At 38.2% G+C, this 20963-nt stretch overlaps 1 protein-coding gene across 2 annotated transcripts in view; it reads right to left on the bottom strand.

The window, feature by feature from the left end:
- The window catches only part of LOC121319598 (protein O-mannosyl-transferase TMTC2-like), a 138694-nt gene extending 122145 nt beyond the window's left edge, over positions 1 to 16549 (bottom strand). For both annotated transcript variants that reach the window (XM_041257194.1, XM_041257195.1), the window contains exon 1: positions 16160 to 16549. In XM_041257194.1, coding sequence (XP_041113128.1) covers positions 16160 to 16242 — 83 coding nt within the window. In that variant the 5' untranslated portion in view covers positions 16243 to 16549. The remainder of the gene's footprint in view (positions 1 to 16159) is intronic.
- Between the last annotated feature and the right edge of the window lie 4414 nt (positions 16550 to 20963).

Raw genomic sequence — 20963 nt, 5'->3', positions numbered from 1 at the left:
AGTATTTTCCTGTATTTTCTATCATGGAAAGTTGGCCATCTTTTGTTCATAGAATGTATAACTAATGTCTAATTCTAGACAACTAAGGTCCAGATGCTGTTCTATACATCAATCAAAGCCATCATATGTTGTATTCTTTTCTTTAAGCCTTTATTGAAGACCAGGTTTTTGCTTTGACCATTATTGCAACCCTTTAGAGCAGAAAGCCTGCAATGTCTATACAATTGTATGTTTTCAAATGAAAAGTGACAGGCAGAAATCAGCAAATTGCTTGCTCCCAAATGAAAACCTTTTTTTTTCCATGCAACTTTCATTCCCACAAATATACAATTTAGTAAAGCTATTTACCATAACTGGTTAACAGTTTGCTTGCCTTACTTTCAGGTAGTCTTGCACCTCTGTCTTTTCACATGGAGAGAAAATTGTTCCCCACCACTTTCCTTTCAATCAGTGAAGAGGAGAAATGACCTAGGAAAAGCGTGTCCTTTGGTGATCGGTCATCCCTTTACAATTAGCAGCTAAACCAGCAAACGCCAGCTGGAGACCCACTGATTACTTAGGCCAACATCTTAACTTTTAGACTTAATTTCTTTAATATTCATTGGATGACCGATTTGCTTGAAGAAGCATCACTTATAGCAAGAAAATGCAGAGTAAAGGTTGTAAGGCCAGACTGACCTGAGACAGTCCAATTCTTTCAGCACCCGAGATGGCTCCTGCAGATATTAATTTGGCTGCTAATAAGGAGGGATGGTATCAGGAGAGTCCTTGTGGGACCACGCATGCTAAATGAGATGTCCAACAGTGTTCACACTATGTTTCCTTTAATAGAAGGAAAATGTCCTGCAGTCATTATCCCTTTACAGACAGTAACCTACTATAATGCTCCCTTGTCACAGATGTGAATACCAGATAAAACAACATCCAGTTTTCAGGGCTAGAAAAAAAGTTCCCCAATGTTGCCTGTGAGATACAGAGATTAAATTGATGATGTTAGCTGTAATCCAAAACATAGATCCCATGCTGTAACAATTTTACCAGTGTTTTTCTTAGTTTGTTCATTGGGTAAATTCATGTTAACCTTTATTAAATTCAGTAAAACAAGAAATACAAAATGTATGGTAAACTACGTAGTCAATTCTTTAAATATGTATCATGAAATATGGACTTTGTCATAGCAAAGACAACATTTCTTGCTTGTTCCACAGTTTTGGTTCCCATACTGGAGGGAGTTTACAAGAAATTACTAAACACATTTTTTTCCCTGTGGCAGCGCAATCTCTATCCTGGCAACCACTATCAACTTACACAACTCAAAAGAGATTTAGCTGGCTCATTCAAGCCTCTCATTAGCAGGACAATAAAGTAAAACTAATTTAGCCCTGATAATATGAGAGGTTCTGAAGTGTAACAACAATGTGTTGTTGGGGTGAATCAGCTTTTGAAAACTGGTTTACAGCAGAAGAGAAATTCTTAACCTTTCGATAGCCACTTGCAGCTGGACAAACAAGGCCTGAGTGATGCTGCATCATGCTCATAGGACACATCCTGTACAACAGGTAATGGGATTACACCAGCACAGGGCTCTGATAAAGATATTGACAGGGTTACAAATCCTATGTTTAAATTATTAGCACTTTTTAACACTACGTACATTCATAGATCGACAATTTGTATACCCTTTCAAATGGTATACAAATTGACTAGTCTGTCTTAGAAAAAATAGGACAAGATAAAATAGTATGAGAGTAGGCATGATGAGGAGAAGATAACAACCTTTACCTATCCTAACAATAATGACCTGCTTTTATAGAAGTGCCAAGTAAAGCGTTTTGAAAGGATATGTACTGATTGAACTGTATGGTACAGGCTTCAGGCCACCTGTGGAGTATGTGACACAGCCATCTGTCAGTGAACTAACAATTGTGTTTAGTTTTCGTCCTTTATTATACCTTGTGTAGGTTTATATAGCAGCTGAGGCACTTCATCTTTCTTAGGGGGGACGACTGAATTAAGACTAAGTGTCTCCAGGGGAACCCATCTGCACCATCAAATCTCGCTTTAGCTTAAAGCTAATTTTACAGCCCTTTTGAGAAAAAAAAACAAAAAAAAACAGCTAAATATTATAAAGCCACCTCCTGGCTATCTGCAAAATTGCAAGTTTCAGCATGAGCATAGCCCATACTACATAGAGGTTGGACACAATAGGAAACATCTGTTATATGTAGTAAAGGTTACTTCTATCTAAACCGATTTACTATAATTATAATAATATTTCATTTATATAGCACAATTCATGTACAATATTTTTCAAAGAGCTCTACATACAGAAAAAAATAAAAAATACAATTTGAAAACATTTCCATGCGGTTTAAATGTTAATTTAAATGTAAGTGTATTGCTCTGAGCACATCTCTCTGAAGGAAACAAACTCCACAAAGCAAGCTAGATGGATCTTTTTTGCTTTGTTCTGAAAGGATAGAAGGCATGAAGCACAGGAGGCTGTTCAGTGTTTTCAAAGCTGGGGCAGGATCATCGGTTCCCACTTCACGGCAATTTAAAAGACAATTTGAGTAAAAGACAAGCAACACAGCAGTGCTTATACAGTATAGCAATTCCCTTGTTAGATCATCTAGAGTTCTTTAAATTAATGGAAATGCTTAACAAAATTTTTGTTATTTTAGTGACTGGATTGATCATGCGATGGGCCATCAGCATTACATCTCCCCTTTTTTTTTTAAATGTAAAGAATAATCACTACACTTGTTGATTACCCAATATTTAGGGAACCTGTTATAATCAGATTCTAATGAAAATTGCACAGCGTTCTTTAGTTATTGTCTGTATAGTATGTAACACACACACATATATATATATATATATATATAATATATATATATATATATATATATATATATATATATATATATATATATTTTGCACTAAAACAGGGCAAGATAATAATTGTACAAGTTGTCAAATGGCAACACTTAGTTCCTTAATAATAATCTTTACCGATAGCAGCTTTTTTAAATTGTTGGAAGACTGTTCTTGAATTTTATTAAGGGTATGCATCACTCAGCTCCGAGTGGACTAAAAATCTACAGGACATAACTATACAAGAACAAAGTACAGCTTATGATGTGAGTGGAATACAGCTAGCAATGAGGTTCTACTCCTAAAATATAGGAGCTGGTGATGAGTCATTTTTAATCTTTACTTCTCAGAAATATTTTATTGATTTTTACAGCCCTGCCAGGAATAACACATAACATCTTATAACATTTTTAAAAGGTTGTGAAAATGTTATAGCCAAAATATTTCCACATAATATTTTCTAGATGTTATTAAAACGTTTGTAAAAAGGTTGTAAAAACATTAGCCAAAACATTCACATAATATTTTCTAGATGTTATTAAATTTTTAAAAGGTTGTAAAAACGTTAGCCAAAACTTTTCAACATAATTTTTTCTAGATGTTATTAAAACATTTTTAAAAGGTTGTAAAAACGTTAGCCAAAACTTTTCCACGTAATATTTTCTAGATGTTATTAAAACGTTTTAAAAAGGTTGTAAAAACATTATAGCCAAAACATTTCCCCATAATATTTTCTAGATGATATCAAAACATTTTAAAAAGGTTGTAAAAACTCCATATTTGAGTTTTTACAATATGGAGTTTTAAAAATATTCACGAAACCTTTAGTGCCGACTCAGGTGAAACTTTGCATACATAGCCTTAGCATGGTTGCAAAGCAACTTGCTACATAAAAAAATGGCTGCCGTGAGCCAACCAAATTTCAGCTATGGTCAAAATGCACATATTTGCACATATTACCCTGCTAAAGCTCAAATGATCCCATATATGCTATATTCAAAAATTAACTTGACTATGACCTTTGACCTGTCCTTAAGGTCAAATGCAAAACTAGCTTATAAATCCTTACAGAGCACAGATAGGGTAATAGTTACTATGGAACACATGGTAACCCATATATGCTCTATTCAAAAATTAACTTGACCGTGACCTTTGACTTTTCCATAAGGTCAAATGCAGAACTAGCCTATAACTCCTTACAGAGTGCAGATAGGGTTATGGTTACTATGGAACACATATAGAAACCCATATATGTGCTATTAAAAAAAATGCCTTGACTGACCTTTGTTCTCGGTCAAATGCAAAAGTGGCTTATAGCTGCTTAGAAAGTGCAGGTAGGGTCATGGTTAATATGGAACACAGATAGCAACAATAATGCAGTCAAGTTGCTTGCAACTTCTAGTTATTATTATTATTATTATTATTATTATTATTATTATTATTATATTATTATTATTATTATTATTATTATTATTATTATTATTATTATTATTATTATATTAATATTAATATATATTGTTGCGAGGACTTTTTTATATGACCAAAAACTAACAGTTTATCTATAATAATAATAATAATAATATCAACCCTACCACTGTATGAAATGTAATTATATAACGACAGAGTATTCGATAAAAAAAGATGCATGCGCGCACGCCTCCATAGCGTAAATCAAGCAACTGCTCGAGAGAAGTCGCACAAGTTGCTGTCAGTTAAGAGAAATGGGTGGATAGATACATAGGTAGAAGATAGTTAGACAGTTTGACATAGATTGATAGTTATACATTGATTAATAAATAAATAAATAAATGGACAGTTATAGATGTGTTTTTTTTTTTTTTTTTTAATTAATTTGCCTTTATCTAATCAATAAAGACAGCACTTGTTCAAGGTATGGATATTTTAGAATTTATTTGATAAATGTATAGTTAGCTATTTGGAAACTGCAAACGATAAAAATGTTGCTAGTCTAACATGTTAAATGATGGCGATTACAAGTACACTCAAACCTGCTCATGCAATCACTTTTATTTAGCGACCACCTGTTCAAAGTGACCACTTTAAATTCCTCCCAGTGATATTTGTGTGTTTATTTAACTTTATTAAGCGACCACCTGTCTAAAGCCCGCAGCACGCAGCCAGACTCAAGCAGTCCCACTCATCTCATCTCATCTCAACTGGCTATACAGAGCCTGGATGAATCGTAGCAGTGTGTGTGCCCTTAAAACTAAGATTATGAAGATTTCAGTCAGGATGGTCTTCAGATTTGAAGATTGCACATGTTGAATCTTTTTCAGACACAGTTTCGTTCAGATGTGATCAGTCTGTCTGTGTATGGTGGTTGCCCGCCAAGACTGACCGAGACCGATTAGTCATAAGGGTGTCAACCAATGGTGAAGCAGGTTTAAGTGACGTGGCTTGTCATGTAACTTTTCATATAAAATGGCGGAATATTGACAGCTTTTGTTCCACAGGTAAAAATAAATTAGTCCCGAATTTAAAAATACCAGATATGTGCACATAGATTTTTTTTTAGGTGTTTACTAAATCAAAGGTAAATTATCAATTTACCTTTTTATTATCAATCTACTGGCAGCCTATATTTTCTTACCTCGCTAAAACAGAAGTAACATGTGCGTTGATCTCCAATAGGTCACAAATCACAAGCCCCTAGATCCACACGCTGAGAAAAAAAACGCCAAAGTCGAATAAAAATCAACAGGTTGGATTTTTATTCAAAGGAATATGGTAACCATTTTAGCAGTCTTTTATCCATAATCAATAAAACAACAGCACTCTCTTGTAAAGGAAGAGAGAAAACATGGAGAAACTTGTAAAAGGCAGTAAGTGCCAGAAAAACTGCTGAAAAATTCAGCACTAGAAAGACGCAGATACAACATTTTGAAACGGAAAGAACTAGGGCTTGAAGTTTTAGGTTTTTATTTTTGTTCACATGACTGTGTTTTGAGCCGATTCAATATCTTAAACTGTTCTACATGTTTTAATTGAATTAATTTACTTATCTTCACTTAGTTATACATGGGACTACTTTATTTGGTGTAAGGACATTTAATTTTCAAAAATTGCTTTAAAAGCATGATTTATGCTTTTTCTCTTCTTCAAATTCACTGTTTTACCTGGATTATAAACTCTAGTAATAGTTAGACTAAGGTAAGTGTACCCCAATACATCACACACTCTGTGGCGATAGCGCTTATTGCACTCTAGTGTCCAGAAGCTGTAACTGCATCAGCTGGAATCACTGCAATGAACAGACTAAAAACGATTTTGTTTCTAGAATGTTCTTTATGGTGTGTCCTTATTGTTATTAAAAAAAATAACATTCAATACAAAAATAAACAGCATCATCATGAAAGATTAAAAAAAAAAAACTTTAACTTTAATCAGGTAAATATGATCATAATTACATTCGACGCAGCCTAACTGGGATACTGATAAATCGGGATTTCTGCTTAAACAGGATACAACTCTGGGAGATGGTTCTTCCCAATACTATTTAGGCTGTTTAATTGGGACATCACTTTGTTTAATTGAGATACAATATTTTCAAATGATTAATGGAGATCACTTTTCAGAGCAATTGTAGGTTTGCTTAGCACAGTGCAGTGAGTACGTGATTACATTACTGTGGTTTCTCAGGCTGCTGTGGCAAAGAAAGTTGGCATGTCAACATCGCAAGTGCTTCGCCTTGTGATAAGATGTGATTTAATTCATTTGCATGTCATGTAAAAAAAAACAGCGATTCATTGTTTAGGAATAAAAAAACAAAAACAATTGACTCCTATTTTAAATGATGTATTTAACATTTAATCATAATGTAATGTGATTTTAATCTTTCTTTTCATTTAGAGACAAAAAAGTGTCTTCTAAGATGCCTCTGGTTTAACTGGGACAGCTGCTTATTCTGGATATTTGTACTACTCCTGAGGCGTCCTGATAAAGCGGCGCCAAATGTATTGTATTCTACGAAGGCTGACAAAACCCTAGTGTGGTATATTTCTGATCTCTTTCGAACAGTCAGATTTGTCAGCAACACAACAAGCCTTTGTATGAAATGGTAGGTAAGCGGTCGTACTGCAACCACATAACCCCTGCGCCCTTCCCACAAAGCATCCACAATAGTATTCATGTACTCTGGCAATCAAAGCAACGTTTTCCTTCCAGTGCGCACAGAAGGAACCAGGGCTATCCAATATGCTGCCTGATACCAGCAACTTCAAGTAATCAAAATCTTCATATGTAAGACCCTCCAACCTCTCAACCTAGTCCCACATAACATCCCCTCAAGGCAACCGACAGAATGTATAAAAACTTTATGTATTTCCCTATCTTAAGACTCCTGTCTAGACAGCATCTGGGCTATGGATGGCAGTGGTCAGCGCGTGACATCATCAGAGTTTAATTAATATATTCAGAGACATCCACATTGTGTTACTTAAAATAATAATAATAATAATAATAATAATAATAATAATAATAATAATAATAATAATAATAATGTGGCAAAGTGATTTGTAGTGGACAGGTGTAGAGGTGATGCAGTGCTTAGTAACAACAACAGTTCAATGGTGAAAACAAAGGTTTGTTAAATTGCTTTTAAATAATACTACTGACTATACACAATGATGTGTACAGCCAGTCAAAACCACAGGGTTCAGTCCCAAAATAATAATACAATAACACACACTTTAAAACACCTACACGATTACCAGTCCAATAGTGATTGCTCCGGGTGCAAGTAGTGTTGTGAATACGATACAAGTGCTTAACAGTGGTGCAGTGCAGCCCGGGTTTTACAAATGTAAAACATGAACAGTTAATAGACAGACTGTACAACACTAAACACTCACAGTTTCTTTTTACTCCTCACGTTCAGTCTGTAACCATAACACAAGGATCAGATTGCTTGGCCACATCCCCTGATATACCTTCAGTCCCGCCCCCTTCAGTAGCAAGTGCAATCATGTCTCCTCCAATACATGACTGACACATCGCCTACCGTATTAGGGCGATGACTTCTGGTGTTGCAGCTCCACCCCCTTCCTGGATAGCCGACTTCCAGCTGGCCCTGGAATGAACTGTCAAACCATCCAGTCCGGGGAACACAGGTCGGGAGGGAGATTGTTGATTTGGATTCATTCGCTCTCTGTCACAGTGTACCATCCATCATCTGGAATACATTTACTTCTTTGGTGTGCAATCCAGCATTTTGTGACCATTGGCAATAAACCTGAACAGCAAGATCCATGGAGTTACTTAGCTATTACACTGCTACCAAAGTCCTGCCATTCTCTTGTCCCACATGGATTATATCTGAAGGTGTAATGTCCCATATGGTTTTGATATTCAAGTCAAAATTTGGTCAAGTCGTATTTAGCTGAAACAGCTTTACTACAATGCTAGACATTACTTTCTATGTCAACATTATAAGCCTATATTGAACATATTCACTCCAGATAAGTAAATCTTCCGGAGTTATAACACAGCATGAAGATGTCATTTTGCAATTCCAACTGCTGTAGTATTTGGCTGAAAGTCTGCTTTCTGACAAAGCACAGGTTAAACTACAGAAGTAAAGAGACCCCAATTGTAGGTTCGAATCCAGACCATGTCACAGCCACCGTGACCGGTGATTCCTAGGGGGCGGAGCAAAATTGGCCAAGCGCCGCCCAGGTAGGGGCAGTTTATCGTGTATCAGCGAACCCTGTGGCCAATAGGGCACCTGTGGTTTTGCAGTGGAGCCATCAGATCTGTGTTGTCCTCTGGCACTATAGGTCTGGTGGCCTCGCTGTGGCTTGCGAGCGGTGATCCGAGGATACAGATAATAACTGGGGAGAAAAACCGGGGTAAAAAATTGGTAACAACTAATTTTATAAAAAAATAAATAAAAAAAATAAATAAATACAGATGTTCATTTGCCATGAACAGTATCCAAGTAAATAGAGATATGATAGAAGGGAGGTGTGAGGAGTATTTAATTTTTTTTTTACATTTCTTCTACATAATTTTCTACATAAATTACAAAGCACATTTTTTCCAGCAGAAAATTGCAATGAGAAACATCATTAAGTAATTACTCACAGTGACATTTTGAGAACAATTCTGACTGACTATGCCAGTCAAAAAGCCAAAATTCTGCGGCTGAAGGAAAGTTACGCGTCCATGCTGCCTTGGGTGATGACAAGCCCAATCCCTGGGCGGTGTTGTGCAGACATCTCGGGTGGTAACGTGAAAGCATTCACGGGCGACAGCGAACTAGTCTCCTCAGACCTCCACAGTGCAGGCTCGGCAGCCTTATGCAGTGCAGGCTTGGGCAGGAGCTGATCCTTGGGTGGCAATGGCAACAGGTAGTCTCCTTCTTGCAGTGGAGGTGGAAGCTGCCAGTAGTTTTCCCCTAACGGTGGAGGTGGGAGCAGTGGGTAGTCTCCCTCTGTCGCTGGGGAGTGCTGCTGCTCTCCCTCTGTTGCTGAGGAGTGCTGCGGCTCTCCCTCTGTCACTGGCATGAACGTGCTGAATGCTTGTGGTGCTGGAGTAGGCGTAGCTCCTCCTGATCAGACTGGAGATGGCAGGGCCCCTCCCATATCTGCAGCCAGGTAGTTGAGGCTGGGTGGTGTTGCTGTTCCCAGGCTTCCTATCACTCCCCATCTCGGGCCAACAGTAGGTTAATCACCGTCGCAAGGTCCCTCCTCATAATCCCCTCAGGGTCCACCAGCCAGTCCCACGTCGCCTTCAAGGACCTTGGACCCTCATGCTCTCCCTCATGGTTGCTGGAACTTGCACCAGCTTCTTCCCCTTCCCTTCTTCCTCTTTGGTCTCGGTGCCTCACTTAGCCTGTTCAGGCAGCCACTTCCACTTCCTGGTGTGGGGGCTGGCCGTCAGGTGACACATGCCTGATCTCTCCGATAGCAAAGCATCACTCCTCCCCCTCCAGGCAAACAAGGCAGATATCCATGCCCTGGTGCATCCTCTCTTCAAAAAAAAAATCCTCTTTAAAAACTGTGCACCTGCAGTACTTCTCTGACCTGAGTCTCTGTGGAGGCGCTGTTTCTCAATTCTGGACAAAAATGTGTCACAAGTTGACGACAAACATCAGTTTTGGAGTAAAGGAATTAAACGTGGCAATTACAGTTGAACAATGGCCACCTATCCACGAAGAACTATTTAAAACATATTAAAAATCAGTAACTTTGAATTAATGCCATGCTGGCTGCCCATACAGCCATCTAATTAGGTTACAATACTAACGATTTGAAAGCTCCTTTTCATAATATAGTGCACACAAGTGACTGAAAATATACAGACAGCAAGAGTATTGTCAGTAACAAATAATAGTTGTTGTAATTTAAATACAATAAATGGTTCCATAGTTGCCCATAACTCAATCACTGAAACATATGGCTTGCTCAAAATTTATTTTCCATTGATATAGTTTGAATATATATATATATATATAAATATATATATATATATTATATATATATATATATATTATATATATATATATAATTTGCAATATTATTTTTCTTTTCATTGTTAACATCCTGACAACTTGTTATTTATAACTTTAAAGTCTGTTTCAAAGCTATTTTCAAAATGGCCGCTCTAGTGCACTGGGGTTTGAGATCTGTCCTCTAAGTCACTGCAGGAAGAACGATTTAAAAAAAATTTAAAAAATAAATACACAAGTGCTCTGGCTTTTCTTTTCAGTACCACATCATGGATCATTATTGCTGTGTTACCTGTTTGAAAATGCGGACAATAATCCTTACACTATCGGTGCTAGGGAAGACATTTTGAAAAGAGCTTTGAATCAAAGTTATAACGTGATAAAAGTTGTCAAGATTTTAACACTGAAAAGAAAAATTACAGGTACAGGCACAGCAACATGTGGAGACGTGTAACGTTATATTTTTTGGAACCCCGCTACTTACTCTAAGAGGCAGGAAAATGTCTTTAACTGCTGGATTCTATGAAGAATAAACCCTTCCGGATTTCATTTTATAATGAACTCACCATTACAAATCAATGTAGTAAACTATTACTAACTTTAACAGCGGAGTATGAACAGCAACTACACATAACAACCAACAAAAAACTACAGACTCTTTAAAATTAACTCCAACTGCTGTTAAGACTGCTGATTAAAAATGGCCCTCCTTTGTTATGATTTATTAATAAATAATGTGTTTCAATACTGTGGTACTAGTATACATTACCATGAAGATCTATACAGTGTAAAGTGTTATACTGAAATGGTGCTGACAAAAGTACGTTCATTTGAAATCCACTTTGAAGTTTATTTTCAATATGATCAATTTTGTTGTGTAGTTAAAACATATCACCTGCTTTACTTGAATAAAAATAATCTAAAAGATTTAAAAGCACACATCACAAGATTGCCTAGTTTATTTGAAGGAAGGTTCACAGATGGTTTCCCCCAATCCAGTCTGTCTCAGCTAAGTCTGCTTTACCTTGAATCAGGTTTACAAGTTTAAATGCTATGCTCTGGCTGAGTGACACTATGGTCCTGTTTTGTTAGATTCTGTTCTATGTTGACTACCTTTAAAAAACTGCAGTAACAATAAGTGCCCCTTTAAAAGAAACAGCCATCAGCAGTCATGTAGCAGAGAGTGTGTAATTGAAATTCGGAGGTCGGAAAGCCTCATGGAATCTTTACTGGTAATGTTTAACAGCGGTTTAACAAGGTGAAATGACCTAAACATACATACATACATACATACACACACACACACACGCACACACACACACACACACACACACAGCACAAATTACCTACAGTGTTCAACACAAACTACAACATTCCAGCAACTGAACTTCATTATTGTGCTTTTCTGGGAAGCGGGAGCCGATTTTTCAAACCTGTAGAAGAGTGCTCAAAGCCCAGTACTCATTAACCAAGATACATGTGCATGTGAATGTGACCTACAGTACTTTGCCACCCTGAACCTTCTCATGCTGATGATGCACCCTGTCTTATCTTTTTAGGAAGACAGTGCCAGGGCTGGAACATCAAAGCACAGTATTTGAACAAACTGTGCAAAGTGTTCAATTACAGATAGGGAAACTGATCTGCATTCATACAAGCAATGCATAATCTAACAAGGAAAATGTTACAGATTTCATCTGTGACAAATGTGGATTTAGAATAATACACAGGAGCCCATATTCTGTACAGAACGCATTCACGGCATGAATTCACAAATATATTTAGAAAAGCAAACCATGAAGGTATGAAACAGAGACTAACAGAAGCAGATTGGAGTAAAATAGAGAAAACACCCACAGAAGAAGGATGGTTGTTCTTCAAAAATGTAGTAATAGAGGCGCAAAACAATTACATCCCTAAAGTAGACAAATCTAAATGTAAAACTAAATTGCCAAAATGGTTTAATAGATCAGTTAAAAAAAAATATTCAACGAAAAAAGGCACTTTACAGAGCATTAAAAAAGGACCAAAGAGAAAGTACGCAGAAAGAGTACATGGAACTGCAAACGCAAGTCAAAAAGGAAGTTAGAAAGGCCAAGAGAGAAATAGAAATGAACATTGCTAAGGGAGCTAAAACCAATTCCAAAATGTTTTTCCAATATTACAACAGCAAGAGAACATTCAAAGAGGAGATTAAATGTTTAAGAGATACAAATGGCAAAATCACAGATGAAGAAAAAATAGAAAATATATTAAATGATTACTTTTCACAAGTTTTTACAAAGGAAGATACTGACAACATGCCCCACATGTCATCCAGTTCCTATCCAGTTTTAAATAACTTTAGCATAACTGAGGCAGAAGTGTTAAAGGGACTAGGAGCTCTTAAAATAAACAAATCCCCTGGGCCGGATGAGATCCTCCCAGTAGTACTCAAAGAAATGAAAGAAGTAATTTACAAACCACTAACCAAGATCATGCAGCAGTCTCTTGACACAGGGGTGGTACCGACAGACTGGAAAATTGCAAACGTAATACCGATCCACAAAAAGGGAAACAAAACTGAACCAGGTAACTACAGACCAGTAAGCCTGACTTCTATTATATGCAAACTTATGGAAACTATAATAAGATCCAAAATGGAAAATTACCTATATGGTAACAGGGTCCTGGGAGACAGTCAACATGGTTTTAGGAAAGGGAGATCGTGTCTAACTAACTTGCTTGAGGATGCTACATTGATAATGGATAATTGCAAAGCATATGACATGGTTTATTTAAATTTCCAGAAAGCTTTTGACAAAGTCCTGCACAAAAGATTAATTCTCAAACTGAACGCAGTTGGAATTCAAGGAAACACATGTACATGGATTAGGGAGTGGTTAACATGTAGAAAGCAGAAAGTACTGATTAGAGGAAAAACCTCAGAATGGAGTGTGGTAACCAGTGGTGTACCACAGGGATCAGTATTAGGTCCTCTGCTATTCCTAATCTACATTAATGATTTAGATTCTGGTATAGTAAGCAAACTTGTTAAATTTGCAGACGACACAAAAGTAGGAGGAGTGGCAAACACTGTTGCAGCAGCAAAGGTCATTCAAAATGATCTAGACAAGATTCAGAACTGGGCAGACACATGGCAAATGACATTTAATAGAGAAAAGTGTAAGGTACTGCACACAGGAAATAAAAATGTACATTATAAATATCATATGGGAGATACTTAAATTGGAGAAGGAATCTATGAAAAAGACCTAGGAGTTTTTGTTGACTCAGAAATGTCTTCATCTAGACAATGTGGGGAAACTATAAAAAAGGATAACAAGATGCTCAGATACATTGTGAAAAGTGTTTAATTTAAATCAAGGGAAGTAATGTTAAAACTGTACAATGCACTAGTAAGACCTCATCTTGAATATTGTGTGCAGTTCTGGTCACCTCGCTATAAAAAAGTTATTGCTGCTCTAGAAAGAGTGCAAAGAAGAGCGACCAGAATTATTCCGGGCTTAAAAGGCATGTCATATGCAGACAGGCTAAAAGAATTGAATCTGTTCAGTCTTAAACAAAGAAGACTACGTGGAGACCTAATTCAAGCATTCAGAATTCTAAATTGACAGTGTCGACCCAAGGGACTTTTTCAGCCTGAAAAAAGAAACAAGGACCAGGGGTCACAAATGGAGATTAGACAAAGGGGCATTCAGAACAGAAAATAGGAGGCACTTTTTTACACAGAGAATCGTGAGGGTCTGAAATCAACTCCCCAGTAATGTTGTTGAAGCTGACACCCTGGGATCCTTCAAGAAGCTGCTTGATAAGATTCTGGGATCAATAAGCTACTAACAACCAAACGAGCAAGATGGGCCGAACGGCCTCCTCTCATTTGTAAACTTTCTTATGTTCTTATGTTCTTATGTTTAATAGTAAATAGGTATAAATTATTATTTGATTATTTAAAACCTGTCCCTCAGCATGCCAACCAAACACGGTTATGGTAATTGTGATTATGCCAATGGATAATTTATTTCGTTACTGAGGAATTCAAGTGTAAACATGTTGAGGTTACAGTTAACTTTTACCACTGGTTTTAAATATCCAAGATGCCAACTTGTTTGTTTCCTATTTTAAATTGCCTATATCGTATGATATTGTTGCCCATATAAAGTACATCTGTCATACTGGCATAGGCCATGTTTCTAACACTGATGAGACAGATCAACACTTCACACAGTATGTAAACTATTAAGGAGTGAGGATTAATTAACAGCATGATCTACTAAATTATCAGATAATCCCAAACACACACACACACACACACACACACACACACACACACACACACACACACACACACACACAAAACATTTAAAATTAAGGTTCATATAGAATGATACCTGAGGTTACACAATTTAGGCAACTTTTACATCAGAACATATTTGAACTACAGGAAAGAGGAGTTCACATCTAAAGTATATTGTTAACTACTGTATAAACTATATCATAAAAAAGACTAGATTCCAATTTCTAAGCAAGCATTTGTTTTGCTCTATTGGAATAACTTTTTGGACCATAATGTTCCTGATTGCAGATGGATTGTGTAAATTAATCTGTATTTGTTACAAATGTAATGGTTCCTTGCTTTTAACCCATGGAGAATAAAGCCTAAAAGGTGTTAATTTTAAATCTGTGTGGTTTGTTCTTGTAACCCATATAACAAAATGCAAAAAAAAAAAAAAAAAACCATTGCGTTCTGTAATGTTGCCGAAATACAGTTTATAGGGCATGCGATTTATATGAAGCCGATATAACACCCAATTGTAGAGCACGGCTACTGCAACCCTGACGCCAGGGAAACATTAATGTACACGCTGGAGAGAGGCCGACGAAAAAAACTGTCAGACAGAATGTAGCTTTACTTTTTGGACACCCGTAGTTTACTTTCAATGGAGCATTAAACTCACCGACGTTTGCTGATACGTTTAGCCAGGCGTGCTGTCGTTCTCCAATATATTTTGTATTATGCATCCCCTTTAACTGTTATCAGATTAAGTCACCGGCAATACAAGTCACCTATTTGAAGGTTTCAAACGGAAAAGTAGGGGTTTTCATCACCGGTTTACAATGTGCCTGGATTCCCCCCCCCCCAAAAAAAGGACAGCAATCTTAACTGTCATTTTTAGAAATCGTTGGCAGTCTCTAAGACAACAGAAGCCAGTCTAATCAGTCGTTTACATTTAAAATGTTACACAAGTTACCTTTTTTTCTGCAACTGGTGCACATATTTTATCATCCAGAGATGATGATACACAAATAATTGATAACTGTGAAGCTTGGTTTGTGAGCTTATATGCAAAAACTAACCTGAAAACCTCAAGACCAATCGCAGCCTTGTTTATAATATAATGCAACAACACACCAAGTCTCCGGCAGTCGTTGTGCAATCCTTGTAACTAGTAGTACAACAAATCGTATGACTATGGTACTCTTTCATTGTGATAACCCTAATATTGACTCTCAACTCCAGTAGTCCGTTGTTTTAAACCTTGACAATGTTTCAAGCTAGAATGCCAAACGCGGGGTATATTTGTAGTCCAACGCATTGCAAATCTGTGTTATCAATTATGTGGTGACTGAACTACATCTCAGCAAACACAAAACAGCCTAGGGCTGAGGTCTGACTCAAAACCCGGCTAATGTAAACTGTTTTCTTTAAATGTATTCCCGAGCCATGTAGTTGTTTTTGACCGCAACAGTACCTCCTCGTAATCAAATGGGATTAGGGAATTGCTGACAGGTTGAATATCGTAGTGCTCCTACCTGTCATCGTAGCAGAAATCAGCACCCAGTGTATTCAAATTGAGGACAACAGCCACAGCGCTGCACACTAACTCTACAATCATTTCAAAAAAGTAAAGAGAAAAGAAAAAAAATAAACAATTCCAGTCTTTTATCCTGCTTATTCTTCTTTAATCTTCTTCTGCAATATTAAAAACTATCTCCCCATCCTTTCAATGTGGTGTAAGTGAATAATCCGGAAACTTCCCCTCTAACCCATTTTCAGTGTGCAGTGCTTCAGTGTTGATCTGATACGAGAGGGAGAGAAATGTGTCTGGTATTATGGTGCTGTGGCTGTCTTGAAGTTTCTCTGCTGAGCGCAGAATTTGTTACACTGTACCCGCTGTGTCAGAGGAGTGGCTCCAGGGAGAAATTTGCCATAAAAGGCGCCTGTAAGGCATGTCTGCCTGACAGGCTGATAGGAAAAACACCCTGAGCGAAGCCCCACCTTTTCAGGGACGTTCCGAAGTAAACCCGCCTTTGCGAGGTCACAAAAACTCCTCCCCCTTCAATTTTAAACTGAAAAGTTTTAATGCAGCGTGTCATTATTGTATTACTTATGATGGTTATGTAATTTTTTTTTAATTCAGAGCAGCAGTTGACTTATAATTCCTGACTAACATTTACAAGATGGGTTATTCTATGGCAAATCTGCCTTACACACTGTGCATCACCTGCCTGGCAATCTGGTCACACTGTGCATCACCTGCCTGGTAGGCTGGTCACACTGTACATCACCTGCCCGGCAAGCTGGTCACACTGTGCATCACCTGCCTGGCAGGCTGTTTACACACTGTGCATCACCTGCCTGGCAATCTGGTCACACTGTGCATCACCTGCCTGGCAATCTGGTCACACTGTGCATCACCTGCCTGGTAGGCTGGTCACACTGTACATCACCTGCCCGGCAAGCTGGTCACACTGTGCATCACCTGCCTGGCAGGCTGTTTACACACTGTGCATCACCTGCCTGGCAAGCTGGTCACACTGTACATCATGTGCCTGGCAGGCTGGTTACACTGTGCATCACCTGCCTGGCAAGCTGGTCACATTGTGCATCACATGCCTGGCAGGCTGGTTACACACTGTGCATCACCTGCCTGGTAGGCTGGTCACACTGTACATCACCTGTCTGGCAAGCTGGTCACACTGTGCATCACCTGCCTGGTAGGCTGGTTACATATTGCAGCTGCTGCCTGGCAGGCTGGTTACACACAGTAGCTGTCTTTTTGTTTCTTTGTTTGGTTTTTTTTTTTGGCAGGGTGGGTGGGGGGAGCAATGTTTTACACTCCATGCAGATACCTTTAAATATTACAGGTGCTATGAGAGTAATTATTATTGTTTAATTGTCAGTCATGCCAATAAGGAACATTATATAAGTCTTCCCAGCGACAGCGAGTGGAAGCGACAGCGAGTGGGAGAAGTACAGGCGTGGAAAAGTATAGAGCAGTTTCGAAGCAGAAAGGAGAAATTGCATCTTGAATTGCTTTAATCAGAAAACAGGGGACATTGGGGAAACACAGCCGCGTGTGTTTTTCTGATAACAAACAAGCTGAAACTCGGAGCAGCTGATTCAAATTCAGCGCCGTTTTGAGACACGGGCAAGGGGAGGAGCCGACAGCACAGCGGAACAACGCAGTTAAACGAGGCAGTCTTCCCAGCGACAGCGAGTGGAAGCGACAGCGAGTGGGAGAAGTACAGGCCTGGAAAAGTACAGAGCAGTTTCGAAGCAGTTGGAAAGCAGGTTGACAGCTGCAGAAGAAACTAAACTTCAAAAAAAAAAACCTCAACATGGTCTTCAAGCCTGTAATCTGTGACACCTGCTTGATGTGGGAAATCCGAGAAAACCCAGCGGAGCTAAACCAAGTGTGCGTAAAGTGCCGCGCGATCCAGGATTTGCATAAACTAGTAAGTGTGCTAGAAATGGAGCTGGAAGAAGTGAGACAGCAACAGGATCTTGAGGAACTGGCACACCCACAATTCATGGAAGTCTGCATCACCCCTAACAGACTGAAAGCCACCAGGGAGATAGAAGGTCAGAACAGCTGGGTTCAGGTAGGCAGAAGCAGGGAAAAAAAGAAACTTCGTCAAACACAACCACCAGAAATCAAAACAACCAACAGATTTGAGTCACTTCAGAATTGTGATGAGCAGAACCAACAACAAGAGAATGAAAGGAACAACATCCAGGACCCTATTGACAGTGGTGACCAGACAGCAAAAAGAAGGGAGGTCATGATTGTTGGGGACTCCATATTGAGAAACACAGCAAGTTCAGTTCGCAGTTTGGACCCCCTTACTACAACAGTGTGCTGCCTTCCGGGAGCCTCGGTCAAGCACATCACTGAGAACGTGGACAGGCTCCTAGAACGAACAGGAGACGACCCGGTAGTAGTCGTCCACATCGGTACAAACAACATTGGAAGAGACAGACCAAAATCCCTGCAAAATAAATTCAGAGAGCTAGGAAGGAAATTAAAAGAGAAAACCAAAACTGTGGTATTTTCTGGTATACTACCCGCACCTTGCAAAGGACCATATGGACAGCTGGAAATAATTAATCAAAACGCATGGCTGAAGACGTGGTGCACACGGGAAGGCTTCACCTATCTTGATCATTGGACCACATTCTACAACGAGGACTATCTGTATAGACGGGATGGACTGCATTTAAATAACAAGGGAACTAGTCTACTCGGAGAAAAGATCCTCGAGCAGGTTCGGAAGCATTTAAACTAGAAAGGAAGGGGGGAGAAATCAACAAAAAAACAGAAGGGAGACCGCATCAAAACAAGAACAACAACTCAGGTAAGACAACCATTAAATGTATTTATCTAAATGCTAGAAGTATCAGAAACAAAATTCTAGAACTTGAAGCTACTGCACTAACAGGTAACTATGATGTGATAGGTGTTACAGAAACGTGGTTATCTGAGAGTGATGGGGACGAATATAATATTTGTGGGTATACACTGTATAGGAAAGACAGGCAGGACAGAAGAGGAGGAGGGGTAGCGCTATACATAAGAAACAGTCTTGAAGCCCAGGTGTTAAACCTGGACAAAGAAAATAAAACCGAATCAATATGGGTCAGAATAACAGACAAAAATTCAAAAGGCATAATAATAGGAGCATGCTATAGACCACCAGATTCAGACGGTGAGCAAAATAATCTGTTATACAATGACATTAGAAATGTGTGTAGCAAAGGAGAAGCCATACTAATGGGGGATTTCAACTTCCCCCAAATAAAATGGGAAAACCCGGTGGGTAGCGCGAAGGATGAAATAGAAATGGTGGAAATGACAAATGACTGCTTCCTAACACAATTTGTGAAGGCACCCACTAGAGGGGAGGCATGCCTTGATTTAGTCTTTTCAAATAACGAAGATAGAATAACTAAAACAGAGGTCAGAGAACCACTGGCAAACTCAGACCATAACATGGTCTCATTTGAAGTGTTTTTTAAATCCCCAAAAGTAAAGACTAAAGTTAAGGTTTACAATTTTAGAAAAGCAAACTATGAAGGCATGAAACAGAGACTAACAGAAGTAGATTGGAGTAAAATAGAGAAAACACCCACAGAAGAAGGATGGTTGTTCTTCAAAAATGTAGTACTAGAGGCGCAAAACAATTACATCCCTAAAGTAGACAAATCTAAATGTAAAACTAAATTGCCAAAATGGTTTAATAGATCAATTAAAAAAAATATTCAGCGAAAAAAGGCACTTTACAGAGCATTAAAAAAGGACCAAAAAGAAAGTACGCAGAAAGAGTACACGGAACTGCAAACGCAAGTCAAAAAGGAAGTTAGAAAGGCCAAGAGAGAAATAGAAATGAACATTGCTAAGGGAGCTAAAACCAATTCCAAAATGTTTTTCCAATATTACAACAGCAAGAGAACATTCAAAGAGGAGATTAAATGTTTAAGAGATACAAATGGCAAAATCGTAGATGAAGAAAAAAAAATAGCAAATATGTTAAATGATTACTTTTCACAAGTTTTTACAAAGGAAGATACTGACAACATGCCCCACATGTCATCCAGTTCCTATCCAGTTTTAAATAACTTTAGCATAACTGAGGCAGAAGTGTTAAAGGGACTAGGAGCTCTTAAAATAAACAAATCCCCTGGGCCGGATGAGATCCTCCCAGTAGTACTCAAAGAAATGAAAGAAGTAATTTACAAACCGCTAACCAAGATCATGCAGCAGTCTCTTGACACAGGGGTGGTACCGACAGACTGGAAAATTGCAAACGTAATACCGATCCACAAAAAGGGAAACAAAACTGAACCAGGTAACTACAGACCAGTAAGCCTGACTTCTATTATATGCAAACTTATGGAAACTATAATAAGATCCAAAATGGAAAATTACCTATATGGTAACAGTATCCTGGGAGACAGTCAACATGGTTTTAGGAAAGGGAGATCGTGCCTAACTAACTTGCTTGATTTTTTTGAGGATGCAACATCGATAATGGATAATTGCAAAGCATATGACATGGTTTATTTAGATTTCCAGAAAGCTTTTGACAAAGTCCCGCACAAAAGATTAATTCTCAAACTGAACGCAGTTGGGATTCAAGGAAACACATGTACATGGATTAGGGAGTGGTTAACATGTAGAAAACAGAAAGTACTGATTAGAGGAAAAACCTCAGAATGGAGTGTGGTAACCAACGGTGTACCACAGGGATCAGTATTAGGTCCTCTTCTATTCCTAATCTACATTAATGACTTAGATTCTGGTATAGTAAGCAAACTTGTTAAATTTGCAGACGA

This window comes from Polyodon spathula, chromosome 8, assembly GCF_017654505.1.
Source record: "Polyodon spathula isolate WHYD16114869_AA chromosome 8, ASM1765450v1, whole genome shotgun sequence".
Lineage (NCBI taxonomy): Eukaryota > Metazoa > Chordata > Actinopteri > Acipenseriformes > Polyodontidae > Polyodon > Polyodon spathula.
The sequence above is the reverse complement of the archived record's forward strand: the minus strand, read 5'-3'. Positions and strand labels throughout refer to the sequence as shown.